Source organism: Protopterus annectens, chromosome 7.part1 (assembly GCF_019279795.1).
Source record: "Protopterus annectens isolate FY-2018-M chromosome 7.part1, PAN1.0, whole genome shotgun sequence".
Taxonomy (NCBI): Eukaryota; Metazoa; Chordata; order Ceratodontiformes; family Protopteridae; genus Protopterus; species Protopterus annectens.
Window position 1 is genome coordinate 492,501,971 of NC_056740.1, and position 18,772 is coordinate 492,520,742.

At 40.5% G+C, this 18,772-nt stretch overlaps 1 protein-coding gene across 1 annotated transcript in view; it reads left to right on the forward strand.

Moving 5' to 3' along the window:
* The window catches only part of IP6K1 (inositol hexakisphosphate kinase 1), a 429,460-nt gene that overhangs the window by 271,440 nt on the left and 139,248 nt on the right, over positions 1 to 18,772 (forward strand). Inside the window, exon 3 of the mRNA XM_044078513.1 lies at positions 5,517 to 5,728. Coding sequence (XP_043934448.1) covers positions 5,517 to 5,728 — 212 coding nt within the window. The remainder of the gene's footprint in view (positions 1 to 5,516; positions 5,729 to 18,772) is intronic.

Below are 18,772 nucleotides of genomic sequence, written 5' to 3' on the forward strand. Positions count from 1 at the left end.
CGTTTGGAACATTTCTCCCCCGGCCTCTGCTGAAAATTGGCTCATTCCAAGTCGGACTTTCCCCAGTAAACAAATAAGTAAATAAATGATAGACGCTCGTTGTTTGCATCAAAATCTAATGATTCTGCAGGCAAGTCCCTTTACTCCAATTGTATATCCAAAGTCTGTAACACTATCGCGCGGTCTCTGAAGCATGACTTCTCTGTAAACTCCTTCAAAAGCATATCTAAAATCTTGTCCAATAAATTTATGGTCTGTCTGTGTTCCTCACCATGATAGTTAAACACGTACCCACTCCATTATATAGCAGAAATGCAGTTTCCATCTCTGTATTTGTCTGTTACTTTTCTACTGCACTGTCTTCATTCGTTTCCATTATGTCCTGGAAAAATTCCTGTTCCGTTCCAGTCCACTTTCTCTGATCCCTTCCTCAGCACATCTCCCTTTTTCTCCACCCCCCTTACAATTAACCAACTTCCTTTCCACTATACTTCCATCCGAAACCCCTTATTTCTTTCTTTATACCTAGGGTCAGGGTGCCACTTCACTAGAGACAAGGTTTACGCTGCTGGTACATTCACCTGTACTCTGTCTTGCGTCTTGCATTACAATTTAATCCCTCCTCTTTCTCCTCCCATCTCCCAAGCATTCTCCCTTATAGCTGCTCTACAGGCAGGATGGGACTTTCCATCTCCCGCTACTTCTGTCTCTCCTGTTTGCTGTAATTGTATGCATATGGTACCACTGTGGTGTACTTTGTAAGCTAATTTCTTCCATTTTCTCAGTTTTTCTGTAGGAGTCGTAGTTCTGTAATTGTATTTATAATGAATGAAAACTGCAGTATCATTGCAGTGCTCCTTTTGTCTTTGATTTATTTTCATTTATTGCAGTTGGGGCTTTTAACTGTATCCACATTGAAAAGGGGTCCTTTACTCAACCTGACTTTCCTGGTAAACAGAAACAATTAATAATAAATAAGTCTGACTTTTGAATGGTTACTTACATAGCTTCATAGGCAAGTACTAGGCTAGCTGTCCTTGAGGGCCATTTTAAGCCTAGCGTATTTCATATTTTGCTTGAAATAACTTATTTCATTTAGTTATAGATTGGCCTTACCCATCCCAATGTGCATAGTTATATATTGCCATTAATGAGAATACCTGGGACTATACAATAGTTAATTTGAGGGGAGCCATGCATAGGGTAAAGCGCGTAAGATCTGCTCTTGACCATTAGTTAGTACATACAGTCCTGGGGTAAATTTTAAGCTTCCCATCCACAGATCTAAGATGCTGTTGAAAATGGACAGAGATTAACTTTTTATGTGGATGGTGTGGCCGTGGTAGTGCAACGGTTAGTGTCGTCACCTCACAGCAAGAGGTTCTCTGGTTCTATTCTCGGCTGGGGTGCCTTCTGTGTGGAGTCTGCATGTCCTCCTAGTGGTCACATGGGTTTCCTCTGAGTGCTCTGGTTTACTCCCACATTCCAAAGACATGCAGTGGGTGGATTGGGCCCTCCAAGTCGACCATAGATGAGAGTGTGTGTGCCAGTGAGTGGTATGAATGAACTACCATGGTAGGGCTTGCCACCTTGCCATGTAAACCTTGGCTCGAGATGATTGTCACTGCTGAAGTGACACCCCAACCCCATATGCAAAAGATTAAAGGGGGTTGAGGGATGGATGGATGGATGGAAGTCTGTTTCATAGCAGCGCTGTCTTCTGCAAAATATACCTGTCCCTTTTTTATTTCTCCAAGTCTTTTGGGTTTCTAGTACCATGACAGGAATGGACCCCATTCCTAAGTCAAAGTACGATTAAAGTTCGTGAAATTAGTATTGTTTCACTCTTTGATGTCAGCCAAAAGTGCTCTTCACAATCTGCCCAGTAATGACTCCTGCAGTTCGTACAGAGTTATATGTATTGGTAGCATATTTAGATAAGATTTTAGACTCCTTTTTTATAAGACCCGTTGCTCCTACTGCTACTCTTGGAACTATTTGGGGATCTTTCTTCCACGTTGCTCTCGTTCCTGCTTGCAGATCCTGATACTTTGCGTCTCTCTGTGCACAGGACACTGCAGTCACTGGGTGTGACTATTTCGGTGATCAGTGCTACTTTTGTCTTCTTTTCCTGTACCACTATATCTGGTTTTCTAGCATCTGTCTTTTGAACCATTGGTAATGGATGATCCCATGTGATGTAGACTTCATCATTTTCTATGATGCTTTGTGGCTGATGTTTCCAGTGTTTTATAGCCACTTCAGTACCATAATGTTTCCACAATCCCCAGTGCAACAGTCTCGCCATGTTATTGTGCCTTTCAGTATACAGTTCACAACCAGTAACGAGGTGTGCGACTGTTTGCAGTTCTCCCACATGTTCATTGGACTTTGTAAACCAGCGTGTACGTAGCCCAAGCCCACTATCTTGAGCGGCCAATATTAAACTTTCATCAGTGCTAACCTTTCATCTCTTGGTTTGAATTCACCTCTCCTTAACCATTCCTGCATTTGTTCTTGATCAACATGAGGTTCTTCCAGAAGTTTTCAATACTTGCAACTATATTTATGCATTTTCCACATTTCTTGCCTTTTCATCTGGTCCTTCATTCAGCTCTGTTGATATTGCAGAAGACGTTTAGATCCCTAGATGAGCATTTCTGATGCCTTTTGAGTTGCTGATGTAAATCCATCAGTAATGGGTCAGAGGACGCCTTGTTTGCCAGGAACAGGTCACCTCTTGGCACTCTGTAGGACATGTTTAGGCCTTGTATCCTTTTAGTAAGGCATCTCTCTTCGGTGTTCCAGTTATTGCATGTATCTGGAGAGATGCATGACAAAAGGGACATTATATTCATTGACTGGTCTCATGAGGGCTGATTGATTTATATTAGTCTTTTATTCTGGCTTTCCCCAATTGTTGTGGACACTTTCCTAAATCAGCTGTCTAGGCTGCAAGGTCTAAATTCAAAGAGCCAAACTTCTGTCAGAAATTCAGTATTTCAGCATAAACACAATAGATATTCCACTAAAACTGGAAAGAGCGGGGAAGTGGTGTTGCTCACACTTGAAATTCACAATGGAAGTTGTAGATAGCGTTGAAGTTTGCACTGCAACTGCCAAAGGGCAGAGCCTAAGTATCTTTGTCCTCACATTTCAAACAAATGTACATATCTCTGGAACCTTAGGGGTTACTAAAAAGTGTAAATTTCATACTCCTCAGTGCAAACTGTTTTTATACTGGTAGTATTCTTTAAGTTGCAAGTCTTAAACAGGGTTTTGTAAATCACAGTAAGCACAGTCATTAAGTTTCTAATATTTTGTAAGCAACTTATAATATCTCAATAACCACTCAACTTAACATACTGTCATCCAAATTTTGTTCATCCATCTTTGTGCTTTTATATGGGGCGAAGCAATTCTCCCTATGTAATTTATTTGTTGAGATATTTGGAAAAGCATAAAATGTATAATATAAATACTTGTTATATAATATAAATACTTGTTATACAAAGAACAAGTGATATCTCTTTATCTGCACTAGACAGTTCAACTATCCATACAGTTATGTTTACTGTTGTGCAAGCTTTAAGATGAAATATTTTAATACTTTGTATATAGCACGTTTTTTTTTTGAAATTATTAATGCCATATGAACAAGCAACATTTGATGCCTAGAGGTGTCAGCAGGATACAACTGCAGAAGCATGTGGAGGTGCACTCGGCTATAATGAGTTAATGTAGGTTGAGGTTGAATATACAATAAATCTTAACCCATTTGTCTGTACCAAATGTTGGCTGGCACTAGAATTGGACTGCAACAGTAGAGGCGAATAAATGTGTGCTAAGCAGAAAGATTGAGTGCCTTGCTTTACTAAACAGAGCAATAGTCAGGGATGTGAGCAGTTAAATCAAGAAATAAATTTTGCCTTCCACCAATAAACCTTGTATAATGTAACAATTTTGTGAGGCACTGAAGGACTTTTGTCTTAATTTCTACCTGTCACCTCCATCATACTTTCTAATTTTATTGGCAACACAACTTTAACCCCCAGATGCTGCAGTTCAGTTTTGGTGATAGCCAACACTTTGCATTGACAAAACTCTTGCTTCTTTCTTGCACGTGTTGCTGCCTTGGTGGAGGGTATATAAACTGAGTGGTAGATGGACTGAATACACGTCAAGTGCAAGAATGAGAGAAAATTCTGGAATTTGCAAGGCTAGGAATGGTATCAACAAAAAGAGAAAGTTCTTAAAAGTTGCCCATTGCCAAAGGCCTTTTCAAAAACTAGACTTTGTGGTGAATTAGCCTTAACAGCTAGGGTTCTAAAAGGAGAGCGCTATTTCATACCTAGCTAGCCATTTGCATTGGATTTTGCTGCGACTCTGGAGCAAGCCTGTGCATACCTGATAATTTGCTCACACTTTCATTATAAGCGTGTTTGTCATTTCTGATGCAAAGCAGGGGGAGATTTTGCTACAACATTTGTTCTGCATTTGCTGGTTGGAGTCTCCACCCCCCCCCCCTTTTGAATGTATGACTTGTTTCCTCATTAGGTTTTCCAGAAAGACAAAAATGAATGGAAATGCTGTAATACAAATGTGTGTGTGTGTGTGTGTGTGTGTGGAGCTTGCATTAACAGTAATGATTGACTTCATTCCTCTGTTTACATTAACACACTCCTCCTGTCCCTGTTTTGTTGCTGTCCTTGTGTTTTTTTATATATGTTAACCACAACTTGCACATAGCATCAGGACAATGTTTATGGCATGGGCATTGACTGGTTTTCATGCTTTAAAATATGGTAATGTGCTGACTATGTTGATGTGGTACAGTGCAGACATATTTGAAAGGCCGTGTATGGCATCTTGACTGGTATCATTGGTTTGAAATATAGTAAGATGCACACTGTGATGTCCTGATATAATGTCTCTCTCTCTCTTGCTCTTTTTTTCAGTCCTGAAGAAGGCTTTTTTAGTGTATTTGGTCGGCCCGTGGCAAAGACTAACCCACTGTACAAGCTGTTAAATTTGACCGTGATGTGGAGTTGTAGTACTGTTTTTGTTGTCCATAAGTGGCTGTATAATTTGACAGTTTTTTCCATCTGTATTGACTCTCTGAAGTGTGTTAACCCTGGTTCCAGGATTAATATTGGGTAGCTAGTCAGTTTTATAGAGCTGCACCATGCATTGTTAGAGAAACTGAGGCTGTCTGCATGTCCTTCACGTGAACATTACACAGTGGTCATGACGGATTTAATAGAAAGAGTAGTAATATTGGATTTTTGTTGTAGCAGATTTTTTATCTTTTATTCCTGTGGTATGAGGTGTAATTGTGAGACTTTAAAACCCTTGGAAAGGGGTTTCACATGTGTGGTTGCAGGGGTACTAGATAGAAATATTTTCTAAAATCATTTATACTTCATACCATGACCACCTGTAATGAAAACGTTATTGAAAGGAGCTGTAGAAAATGTTTCATTACCTTTTAAAGCAATGTTTCTTCTTGTGCCCAGTTACTACAAGTCAGGGATGTGTCCAGATTCAAACACTTGGGTAACATTCTGTGTGAAGGTGAAGTTCGGACTGGTAACATTCCATGTGAAGGAGAAGTACAGACTGGTGACATTCCAAGTGAAGGAGAAGTTCAGACTGGTGACATTCCGTGTGAAGGAGAAGTTCAGACAGGTGGCATTCCACTGTCTCTGCTGTATCGGGAGACTTTGATGTTGGTCATCAGTATACAGGCTGTATACTAGCACATTCAGTTTTCAACTCCCACAGATTTATTTCAGATATTTCAAGAGATTCCTCATCGTACTTCTCACCTTATGTGATATAGGCATAGCACTGTAATATTTATTTTTATTGAACCATCCCCTTTCAAGATTTACTGATTTTTGTCTTTAAGTTTAGGTTTAATGTAAGGTAAATGTGTTATTAGGTAATTGAGGTAAGCCTCTGTAGAAAAGTGGCACGTGCTATAGTCAGTTTTTAATAAAAACTGTGGTAGTTGTAGCTCTTGCAGCATGCAAAGTCAGTAGAATGTATACAATGTAAAAAAAAAAAAAAAAAAAAGTAAGCCGTATTAAATTTGACAGCTTTCAGTAAAAATGTACATGAACTGTTAGAAACTGAAACCTAAATCCAGTTTACAAATGTGTACACGTTTGCAGTGCTTTCAGTTCAAAACTGCTTTACTTAATTTGTATGCTGGTTTGTTTGCCCCCCCCCCCCAAAAAAAATATAGGACTGTGAGAACAGGAAAAGTGTCATCCAAATTTAACCAACGGAAATGTAAAACCTGGGACTCTAAAAGCTGTCTATTGTCTGTTTTATTTTGGTTCTGAAGCGTGTTTAAGTAGATTATGTTACTGAAACGGAGTTTAGGTTGGGATTCATCTACCTATGAAACACTGTGTTTTCTGTTTAACTTCCAGGTTAGTGATTCATGTAAAGTCTGTTATATCTTTAGCTACTGCTAATGATGGGCCTAAGCTGTTTCCTCTGTTTGCATTTTTCTGTAAGTTTATTTGCTTTTATAAAATGCATTGCTCAATTTTAATTATTTCAAGTAAAGAATTGTAGTAAAGTTTAAATGCTTTTTGCTGATGGTGGTATTAGCTGATGGGTATGTGTGTTGATAACATCAGCTGTTGTCTTCTGCCTTTAGAAGAGTAAGAAACTGCTTAAACTCTTGCTTCAATGCACATACCAAATGATTAGATTATTTTAAGTGTAAACAGTAATTCTGTGTGCTAGAGCGGTCTAGCTGATAGCAGTGTCACTGTAAAGATAGTGAAAGGGGATGTTGGTTCTGGGGAGAGAGACTATTAATATCTCCTAGAAAAATGTGTGTGCAGAAATCTTGGAGAAGTTTCAGATGCTGTTGGCAGAATTGCAAAATTCACTTGGCTGTGTCTGAGGTTGGTGAAGTCTTACGGAGTTACTATTAACTAATCTGCAGCTATACAGTGTAAAGCTTTTTGGGTATGGCAAGTGTTGGCAATTACCCAAAGTATCAGTGTGTATTTATCATACTCTAAGGTCAGTCAACCTTTTGCATAATACTTGGTGCCTTGGTGCACTTTTAAAGCCTTTGTGTATTAATGTAGAACTGCAACGTCAAACAAATTTAATATGACAGTAAAGCTTTAATAAAAACTGTGGTAGTTGTAGCTCTTGCAGCATGCAAAGTCAGTAGAATGTATACAATGCAAAAAAAAAAAAAAAAAAAAAAAAAGTAAGCCGTATTACATTTGACAGCTTTCAGTAAAAATGTACATGAACTGTTAGAAACTGAAACCTAAATCCAGTTTACAAATGTGTACACGTTTGCAGTGCTTTCAGTTCAAAACTGCTTTACTTAATTTGTATGCTGGTTTGTTTGCCCCCCCCCCCCCAAAAAAAAAATATAGGACTGTGAGAACAGGAAAAGTGTCATCCAAATTTAACCAACGGAAATGTAAAACCTGGGACTCTAAAAGCTGTCTATTGTCTGTTTTATTTTGGTTCTGAAGCGTGTTTAAGTAGATTATGTTACTGAAACGGAGTTTAGGTTGGGATTCATCTACCTATGAAACACTGTGTTTTCTGTTTAACTTCCAGGTTAGTGATTCATGTAAAGTCTGTTATATCTTTAGCTACTGCTAGTGATGGGCCTAAGCTGTTTCCTCTGTTTGCATTTTTCTGTAAGTTTATTTGCTTTTATAAAATGCATTGCTCAATTTTAATTATTTCAAGTAAAGAATTGTAGTAAAGTTTAAATGCTTTTTGCTGATGATGGTATTATTAGCTGATGGGTATGTGTGTTGAACTGATAACATCAGCTGTTGGCTTCTGCCTTTAGAAGAGTAAGAAACTGCTTAAACTCTTGCTTCAATGCACATACCAAATGATTAGATTATTTTAAGTGTAAACAGTAATTCTGTATGGTGTGCTAGAGCGGTCTAGCTGATAGCAGTGTCACTGTAAAGATAGTGAAAGGGGATGTTGGTTCTGGGGAGAGAGACTATTAATATCTCCTAGAAAAATGTGTGTGCAGAAATCTTGGAGAAGTTTCAGATGCTGTTGGCAGAATTGCAAAATTCACTTGGCTGTGTCTGAGGTTGGTGAAGTCTTACGGAGTTACTATTAACTAATCTGCAGCTATACAGTGTAAAGCTTTTTGGGTATGGCAATTGTTGGCAATTACCCAAAGTATCAGTGTGTATTTATCATACTCTAAGGTCAGTCATCCTTTTGCATAATACTTGGTGCCTTGGTGCACTTTTAAAGCCTTTGTGTATTAATGTAGAACTGCAACGTCAAACAAATTTAATATGACAGTAAAGCTTTTGGATATAATCCTTTATCAGTACAACCATTCCTAGTTACAGAATCATTTAAATACAAAGTTAATAAGTCACATGATAACACACAGCCAATAAAACATTAAAATCCATTAAGCATTAAAATAATCTCAAGCACATTTGTAAACTTTAAAACAAGTTTAATAGAAACCATTTTATTAATTCCTGGTGGGTGGTCAGCATTTAAACACACTATCCATTCATATTCTTTTAGTTCCAGCTTATTGTTCAAATCTCCACCCCCCCCCAAATGTTTTTTTTTATTACTACATCTAAAACTCTAAAAGTAAAATTATGATTTTCTCCCTTTTCTTTCAAATGCTGGGCAAGAGCATTAGTCGTGACTCCCATTCGAATCTCTGACCTATTCTTCACAATTCTCTCTTTCAACCTCCTAGCTGATTTTCTGACATAAAAAACAAGACATATCCGACATGTAGCTAAGTAAATAATATCTGTGGTGTTACAATTTGCATAACATTTACATATGTATTTCTTATTTGTAACAAGGTGTATGAAGCAACTCTCTTTGTTAATAATCAAAAAAACTGAACAATTATAGCATGGATGTGTTCCTTGTTTGTTAAATACCACTTGCTTATTGTAAGAAAAATATTTATAACAAGTGTTTCTTAAGACTAGAATAGGAAGATTTAGGGGTACTACCTATAAATTCCACTAATTCAGGAAGCGATTGCAAAATACGCCAGTTACTACGAATGATATTTTGAACCACCTTGTTATACCTACTTTATCTTGTAGTGTAGTACATTACACTATTACTGTTATGGTTGGGAATGTTGGAATAATTAATGGAGAAGTATGGACGTGCTCCATTACCTCTCTTACAAATAACCTCTTCACAAATAGTTTTCAAAAGGGCTTCATCATAACCCCTATTTCTAAATTCCTCTGTCACTTCTTGCATTTGGGTAAGGCAAGTGTCATAATTGGTGTTTAACTTACTAATCCGAGTAAACTGTGCCATCACAATACCTTTAAAAACATGATGACCGTGCATACTGTTTCTGTGAAGGTACTTATTTTTATGTGCTGGTTCCTATACACATTAGTATTTAACTCAAAATCATTGATTAATAAATCAGTAGGTAAAAAATTAATCCTAGACTTAGAATAAGTTAACTTAAATCTAAGAAAATCAGTGGTAGAATTTAAAAAAAATCAACAAATTCCAATAATTCTGATTCATTGCCCACCCACAAGTGGCTGGTATAGTCCTGGGTGCTTTCGTTATTAATTCCTATGCCAGTTTAGTCTTGAAAAAGTGGGAAGATATGTATGTTTTCAATAATTCCTTTAGTCACACTGCAAAGGTCTCGTTCTGTTGAAGATTTGTGGACAACATCTTTCTGGTGTGAGCGGGCAACGAATCCAAATTATTAGAATTTGCTGATTTTTTTTTTATAAATTCTACCACTGATTTTCTTAGATTTAAGTTAAATCACCCTAGTAATTATGGGTGAATTTGCGCATTCACGGTTAGCAATAGATAATTATGGGTACAGTAGAAGGTGTGCAGGCTCAGGGGGCGGAAAATGTATATTAAAAACACACCATGTTCTCTGAATAGAAACATGGCAGTCATTCATGACTGCGCTTTGGATATAGGTGTATTATGTAGCAATATTGTGTGGCTTCCCAGAGGTAAAATTGTTGGTGTCATATCTGAATAGCCAGCTTCCACCGTCATGTCAGGTTACATCATCCACTGGTAATGACATCAGGCTTTTAATTTCCTTGGAATCAAGGGTGACTGTAAGCCTTCCCTCAAGCCTGTTTGATACTAGAAGTCTTTCTAAAGTCAAAAAAGAAAAAAAAAAACAAATTTAATTCTAATTATTTGTTCTGGCCATAGTAACTTGGTTCACTGTCTTCTTAAATGTCAGTGGCTTTTTTCTCGGCACCAGACTTTTTCAGTAAAAGGTGGGAAAGGGTTGTGTATTGCACCCTCAGAGCTCTCGGCCTAACAGTGTGGAGGCTCAACATGAAATCACTAATAGTCATCTGTTCACGCATGAAGTTTTGTCTGTTTTGGAAGATTAAAAGACCAAAATCTTATCTAAGCGGGCTACATTTTCTTTGTGGTACTGAAACCTGCTCATTAATGTAGGTGGCATTTAGTCCCTTGGGTATTAAGGTATTTGGTATCATTGTTTAGGATAAATGCGTATTTGTTGTTAATGAAGCCTCTCTTAGCTGTGAGCATGTTAAGTAAGTCTCATCTCTTTTACTGCAGGTGACTGGTTCTGTTGACACCAAATAAGACCAGAACAGCAGCTAAATGGCTTAGACGCGTAAAGCCCTGACCACAACCCAAACATCCTGAGTTAATTTACTGCCTAATGTCAAGGGAGAGGAGTGACCAGGTAATACTAGCTTGCCTGTCTTGGGGGTAGGGTGGGGTGGCCATGCCTGGTGCATGCACTTCATATTAGACTCCTCCATGGTGACTGCAGATCTTATGGAAGCACTTGCTTTGAAGGGGGCAGGGATTTCCAAGAAGTTACATAATTTAAAGAAGGAGATGACTTGCCCTTGCTAAGGCTAGCTGCATGTCAAACTCATAGTCATCCATTGGCCAAAACATTGTCTGTGAGCCTGGCCAACACATTGTAGGTGAGCCACATTGTAGATGCGCCTGGCCTGGCCAACACATTGTAGGTGAGCCGGGCCTGGCCAACACATTGTAGGTGAGCCGGGCCTGGCCAACACATTGTAGGTGAGCCGGGCCTGGCCAACACATTGTAGGTGAGCCGGGCCTGGCCAACGCATTGTAGGTGAGCCGGGCCTGGCCAACGCATTGTAGGTGAGCCGGGCCTGGCCAACGCATTGTAGGTGAGCCGGGCCTGGCCAACGCATTGTAGGTGAGCCGGGCCTGGCCAACGCATTGTAGGTGAGCCGGGCCTGGCCAACGCATTGTAGGTGAGCCGGGCCTGGCCAACGCATTGTAGGTGAGCCGGGCCTGGCCAACGCATTGTAGGTGAGCCGGGCCTGGCCAACACATTGTAGGTGAGCCTAATTGCATGCAGAACCTGTTGTCACCTACTGGTATGTGCACTGGGGGACGGTATGTACATAATACAAGAGACTTCCTTATGGTTGTCTGGACAGCAGGTGTGCTGCACTTGGTTCTCACCAGGTTAGGGAATTAATGGGCAGAGCTGAAGCAGTTGGCCAGGTGTTCAGCAGGCATAGTGGTCCAGAAATAAATTTAAAAAAAGTAACCGGGTGGACCATTAGGTGGTGAGATTACTCTGCTTCATTTTTTCCAGTTTTAAAGTTATAAAACTAGCCATTTTAAATAATAAAAACAACTTTAAGGATAAATGAGTTGAGTAACAGAATAATTAATCTAAAAAGTCAGATTAAAAATCACTCCAGTTTAAAATGGTGAGTCTCTCATTAGCACACCATCTCACATCGCCTGTCTCACTTAGTAACTGGCTACAGCTAGTTAATCCCTGGCTTGTTCTAAGTTGAGCATTGACATCACTTAGCTGCAGCTGTAGTCCGTGCTTAACAGTGGTCTGTCAGCTTTTAATGGCACACTGACAAAAAAACAGGCACTCTGGTTCTCATGGATATTCTTCCTTTTGTACAATATATAAAAAAAGCTTTGAAAGGAGCAGATAAAACTGATGGGCAGTATTAACAGCATACATTACCCACTGCACTGATCCTGCCTTTGTGACTTTTGATGTTGGCTTGCGTGCATGCACAAGTGCAACACATTTCTTCACTCAGAGGTTCTGTAGTAGGCCATTGCAAATGATAAATGTGAAAGCAATGCAGTTTGAAAATGAGAAAAATCTGTGATACCCACAGATAAGAGAATTGCTTTAATATAAACTTCCTCAGAGACCATTCGTGTCATCTTTTTTTTTACAATCAAGATTAAAAGTATCCTAAAATACCACGTTTCTTTCAGCAATAATTTAAACTACTGTATATAACTTCCCCATTTTCATAAAGAGCAATAAAAAAAAGCTCAGCTCCATTCTATTCTTTGTTAAAAGAAAAATGCCATGTGTTGCTTTCCCACAGTTTAAAGATGCAGTGAGTTGTTTCTCCACTCTGGTAAAGTGCAGAGGGGAATGCTTCAGTACAAGTTCAATAGCCCTTCCCTCAACACACACACACACACACACACACACACACACACACACACACACACATACTTTTATCAAAAGCAAACAAAAATAGCTTTTTAAAATGCATATTGCAAGTTGTTTACCAACAGTTACAAAGCTAAGAAAGCTCACTTAGTCATAACCTTGCTTGTCTTTGAATGTGCTTTGTGTAGAGAGGATGCTTCCATAATCAAATTGAGTGAGCTTGTTGAATTTTGCAGTAGAGGAGTTGCAGGGCGTTTCAGTTCTAAAATGATATGTGAAATCTTTCTGTAGGTTGTGGGAATGTTTTTATTCAACTCTGCATACTGTAGAGTAGAAATTATATATTAAACTGTTACCATTTTGTAACTGAGTGCAAAAATAAGAACTAGCCATTAAACACCCATTGATTGGTCATCACTGGTTAATTAAAATGTGTGCATGTTGATTTTCCCACTTAGTTTGGGACCTTGAGTAAGTATTTCATTACCAGTGGATGGGGAATGGGAAAATACCCTGTATCTGGCCCCCAATGTCACTGATGGACAGAGGCCAAGAGTAAATCTATATAATCTTTCGAAAAGTCCTAACTAACCTACCCCGTCCTAATGTAAGCGCCCAAGATACCAACAGACTCAGTTGGATTTTGTGGCGAAGCTTATTAAGACCCTAGAAGTCCTTAGCCTAGTATTCACCTATGACTTTATTATTTTGAAGACACATTGCTTCTAGCATTTAGAGTTAATATTTTCAGTTTTAATGGCTGTGGATATAAAAATCCTGTTTTATCTGGCAGACGTCATGTAGTTAGTGGAATTGCAGACTTGAGTTTCTTGTTTTCCATATGTTGAAAGTCAAAAGTAACTTTGCCATTCAACCATACACAAGTATACAGTTGAATGAAATTTCATTTCTCCAAGCTGACACACAAAACAAAAACAACAAAAATACGTATATACTACAACAGTGAATGAGCCATCGAAAGGCACAGAAGCTTCAAAAACGGAGCACAATTTCATGGCCTACTGCATTCACTACTCTACACCGCCACCATCCCCGACTGCATCACCAGCAACATAAAAGTCCATGAGCCATCGAAAGGCACAGAAGCTTCAAAAACAGAGCACAATTTCATGGCCTACTGCATTCACTACTCTACACCGCCACCATCCCCGACTGCATCACCAGCAACATAAAAGTCCATGAGCCATCGAAAGGCACAGAAGCTTCAAAAACAGAGCACAATTTCATGGCCTACTGCATTCACTACTCTACACCGCCACCATCCCCGACTGCATCACCAGCAACATAAAAGTCCTAGTCCTTTTTTCTGACCATGCTTCCGATACCACAGATCCTCACAATCACTGCCACCTGCAGGGCCCAAACAGCCATTCCATCACCAGCAACATCCAAGCCCTAGTCTTTCCTTCTGACACTACCGACCCTTACAACCACCAGCAGACCCAAACGGCCACAACCATTTAGATGAAGATGTTCATGGGAATGATCCTTAATTTAATGATGTCCCTCTTTGGATCACTGTTGTAGTATTATGAGCTGATAGGATATCCTGCCAAGAATAGCTGCATGTCTGGCCAGCATACCAAAGCCGGAGTGCCCTACTCTTGTGCCATACCTTCAATGTATGACTTCATCCAGAGGCAGACAAAGGTACATGAAGAATGTGCAGATGCAGATTGTCTCAGAGCTTTCTTGCCACCAAGTCGAGTGCTGGACTATTCCCTTCATCTTTCGTCTGTCAGCTCTAGGATTTGTCCTTATTCCTTGGTCATTGGGCAGATGAGTTTCCGTGTTGGGGCCTTCCTCTTCTGTAATTTTTACACTTAAAAGTTTTATACATATAATCAAAGAGAGGAAAATGTGATTGTGGGGGTGCAGATTCGTCATAGGGATCATCATTTGAAGTGCCTTGAGCATGACTTTGTGGACTTTTCCATTTGCTAGTCATTTGTACTTAAGGCTTGTCCAAGTACTTTTGATGCCGAAGGAAAAAAAATCTGAAAAATTAAAGCACGAGGCTTCTGTCAAGTCTGATCCGGATGTCTCTGTTCGGTCTCATCTTGATGAAACCCTAGACTGTTCAGTTGCTGCAGCTATTACAGCCCTGTCAGAGGCCAGTATGGCACAGCTGTGTCGAATGTCTGTCTGACCAGTTTACGACTTCTGGGGAGAGGGGGGAAGCTTGGCTTATTGTTTTAGGAGGGACCTGATTGCATACCTCGGCTCTTAGTCTTGGTTCCTTGATCAAAGTGCGTCAGGGCTCAGAGCCACCTCACTTTGTACAGGCAGACATCGCAGTTAAGAAGAAACAGAAGGGTGAAAAGACTGTATATATGTCTGTAATTGGCAGGACATCCCAGGTGTTTGTAGTACTGCAGCAGTGATCAGTTAGGCATCGACCGTTTTGGCAAATTCTTACACAGCTGTACTTACTTATGTGACTAATTTAAAGCACGTTTTTGGATGAGATTTTGAGTAAAGGTTATAATTCAAGCACTAGCACTTGTTTTCTACCTGCAAGACTTGGGTTGAGCATCCATTATGTTCACAGTGGTGCTTTTGAGTGCTTGTGTATACTTTTTTCGTTGCGTATTTGTTATTTTGTGGTGCCACAGATGGACATGTACAGCGATATCTGCACAAGTCCGACTGAAAATAAACCATTTACTTCCATGTTTGTCAGTAGGGCAAATGTGAACCTAAAACTGCACTTGAGTAAAGGGGTTTTATAGGTTCATAGGTTGATACTAGGCTATCGACCCTAGGGCCTATACAAGTCTAGCCATAACAATTCCCTGGCTATTTCTTCCCACAATATTTACTTCCATGGACCCCTGTCTGGCAGGGCGACTGACATGATCCCTGGGGTGAATTTCCTATCTCCCATCCAATCGTCAAGGTTCCTTTTGAAGAGGACCAAAGAGGTGCTCTGCTTGACATGTATAGGAAGTCTATTCCAGAGTATGGGGAGTCTCTGGGTCAGGAAAATATCCCTCCAGCATGTTTTGTTCATTGTGATGACAAGGTTTAGATCCCTGGAGTGTGTGGCTCAAGTGTAGCATGCCCAACAGCTCTGGGTTTGACATGGCCTTGTATGTTGAACAGAGATTGCCTCTGGCGATATGCGACAGAATATAGCTGGAGTTTTTTTAGATGGTCAGCATAGGGCATCTGCTTTATGCCTGTGATTATTTTAGTGAGGTATTTCTGCGGCCTTTCCAGTTGTTGCAGATGTCTTGAGAGGTACATACCAAATGGGGCGTTGCATTCTATAATGGGTCTAATGAGGGATGAGTACAGTGAGACAATGACCTCCTTTTTTTCTGGATGAAAAGCCCTTAGTGATGAGGTGTGCCACATAGAAGGATTTCCTGACTGTTGTGATGATGTGGTTATCGAAGGTGAGACCACTGTCCACCTGTGTCCCTAAGTCTCTTATCACACTTTCGGTATTTAGTGTACTGCCACCTATGCAGTAATTTACGGGTGCATTTTTCCCAAAGGGGATAACTATATATTTCTTGGCACTGAGCTTGAGCCCATGGCTGTGGCACCAAGCATCGGTTTCTGTAAGGCCCTTTTGTAGAATATCCACATCATTTGAGGATTCAGTAATGGCTCCCAGTTTGCAGTCCTCTGCGAACTTTGTTAGCCAGAGTCCCTTAGTGTTGGCCTGTACTTCAGAGAAGTAGATGCCAAACAAGCGCGGTCCCAGGACTGAACCCTGAGGCACTCCCACTTGTCACTTGGCTGGAGCTGGATTTGGAGTCTGCTACTTTTACAGTGTGGGTTCTGTCAGTAAGCCAGTTGGCAACCCATCGAGTGACGTAGGGATTGATGCCCAGCTTAGTAAGTTGTTTGACAGATGCATGCATACGTTTCAGGTGTGACATCTTGCATTCATATTTAGGTAGAGTTCATAGGTGTGTATTAGGCTAATGGCCCTGGAGCCTTTACAAGCCTAGCCCCTAGACGTGCCCTGGCATTGTGCCTCCCAATGTTAGTTCCCAGTGCCTCTATCATGTACAGCCACTAGAGTGATACCGGGGTGAACTTTCTATTACCCGGTCACTCATCAAAATTCCTCTTGAAGAGGGATAGCGAGGTACCCTGCTTGACATGTATGGGAAGTCTATTCCAGAGCATGGACAGTCTCTGGGTGAGGAACCTGTCCCTCCAGCATGTTTTGTTGATTGTGATAATGAGGTTTAGGTCTCTGGAGTGTGTGGTGTGGAGGGATTGGGATTTCTTTAGATGTAGCATTTCTAACAGAGCTGGGTCAGACATGGCTTTGTAAGTCAAGCAAAAATCACCTCTAAGTAGGCGAAATGAGACTGAGAATAGCTGGAGTCTTTTGAGTCTGTCCATGTTGGACATGTGTTTAATGCCTAGGATCCTGTTCGTGAGGTACTTCTGTGGCCTCTCCAGCTGTTGCTGGTGTCTAGTGAGGTACATGCTGAGGTACATGCCAAATGGGGCATTATACTCAATGACTGGTCTAATGAGAGAAGAGTAGAGCAAGAGAGAAATGATAACCTCTTTTCTTTCTGGACGCAAAACCCTTGGTAATGAGATGTGCCACATTAAGACGTTCTGACCACAGTGGCAATGTGGTCGAAGGAGAGGTTGCTGTCAACCCGCATCCCCAGATCTTTTATAATGCCTTCATTGCTCAGTGGGCTCCCATCTATGTGGGAACTGAGGTTTTACCAAAGGGGATAATGATGCATTTTTTGGCATTAAGCTTAAAGCCATGGTTTTGACACCAGTCATTGGTCTCAGTGAGGCCTTTCTGTAGGATGTCTGCATCACCAGGTTAGTTAATAATGGCTCCCAGCTTGCAGTCGTCTGCAGACTTGGTCAGCCAGTCCCTTTGTGTTGGCCTGTATTTCTGAGAAGTAGATGCCGAACAGGAGAGGACCCAGGACTGTTGTGAACAGTACTGCAAGCACATAGCTAATATCTGTGTATAAGACCTGAGTGTGCTTACTGTCATCCAAGCCTTAGTCTGCAAATCATAATCCACTGTGGAACTACAGTTACTGAAAATAAGGGCGTGGTAGTCCCATCTTATGTTATGACCATACTGTTAGCTGGACTTTTGGCTGAATTTGAATTTGACAATTAATTTTTATGTACTTTCATCTTGTTAAGCAAAATAGTTATACACCACAGCATGCATTAAATAAAATCTCATTTGCTTGGCTATGCACAAGCCTGAGGTGCCTGTAGGCCACTTCATTGTCTGTTTAGGGCAATAGTATAAATCAACATGGAAATTAATTTTCTGTTTTTGACACGATTCTTTGAAGAAAATTTAAACAATAAAGAAAAAAAATATTCACACTACTGAATCCATCATAATTGTTATTTCTGTGATACTGGATAGTAAGAAGCAATACTCACTAATCATCATTCTCTTTCGGCTTTTCCCGTTAGGGGTCGCCACAGCGGATCATCTCTTTCCATTTCTTCCTATCCTCTGCATCTTGCTCTGTCACACCAACCGCCTGCATGTCCTCTCACCACGTCCATAAACCTTATCTTAGGCCTTCCTCTATTCCTCTTACCTGGCAGCTCCATCCTTAGCATCTTTTTCCCAATATACCCATCATCCCTCCTCAGCACATGTCCAAACCAACGCAATCTCGTCTCTCTTGCTTTGTCTCCAAACTGTCCAACATGAGCTGACCCTCTAATATACCGATTCCTAATCCTATCCATCCTAGTCACACCGATTGCAAATCTTAACATCTTTAACTCTGCCACATCCAGCTCTGACTCCTGCCTTTTTGTCAATGCCACTGTCTCCAACCCATATAACATAGCTGGTCTCACTACACTCTTGTAGACCTTCCCTTTCACTCTTACGGATACCCGTCTGTCACAAATCACTCCTGACACTCTTCTCCACCCATTCCACCCTGCCTGTACTCTCTTCTTCACCTCTCTTCCACATTCACCATTACTCTGAACTGTTGATCCCAAGTACTTAAACTCGTCCACCTTTACCAACTCTACTCCCTGCATCCTCACCATTCCTCTACCCTCCCTCTCATTTACACACATATATTCTGTCTTAGCCCTGCTGACCCTCATTCCTCTGCTCTCTAGAGCATATCTCCACCTCCCCAGAGTCTCCTCAACCTGATTCCTACTCTCACTACAGATCACAATGTCATCTGCAAACATCATAGTCCACGGGGCCTCCTGTCTGATCTCATCTGTCAACCTGTCCATCACCACTGCAAATAAGAAAGGACT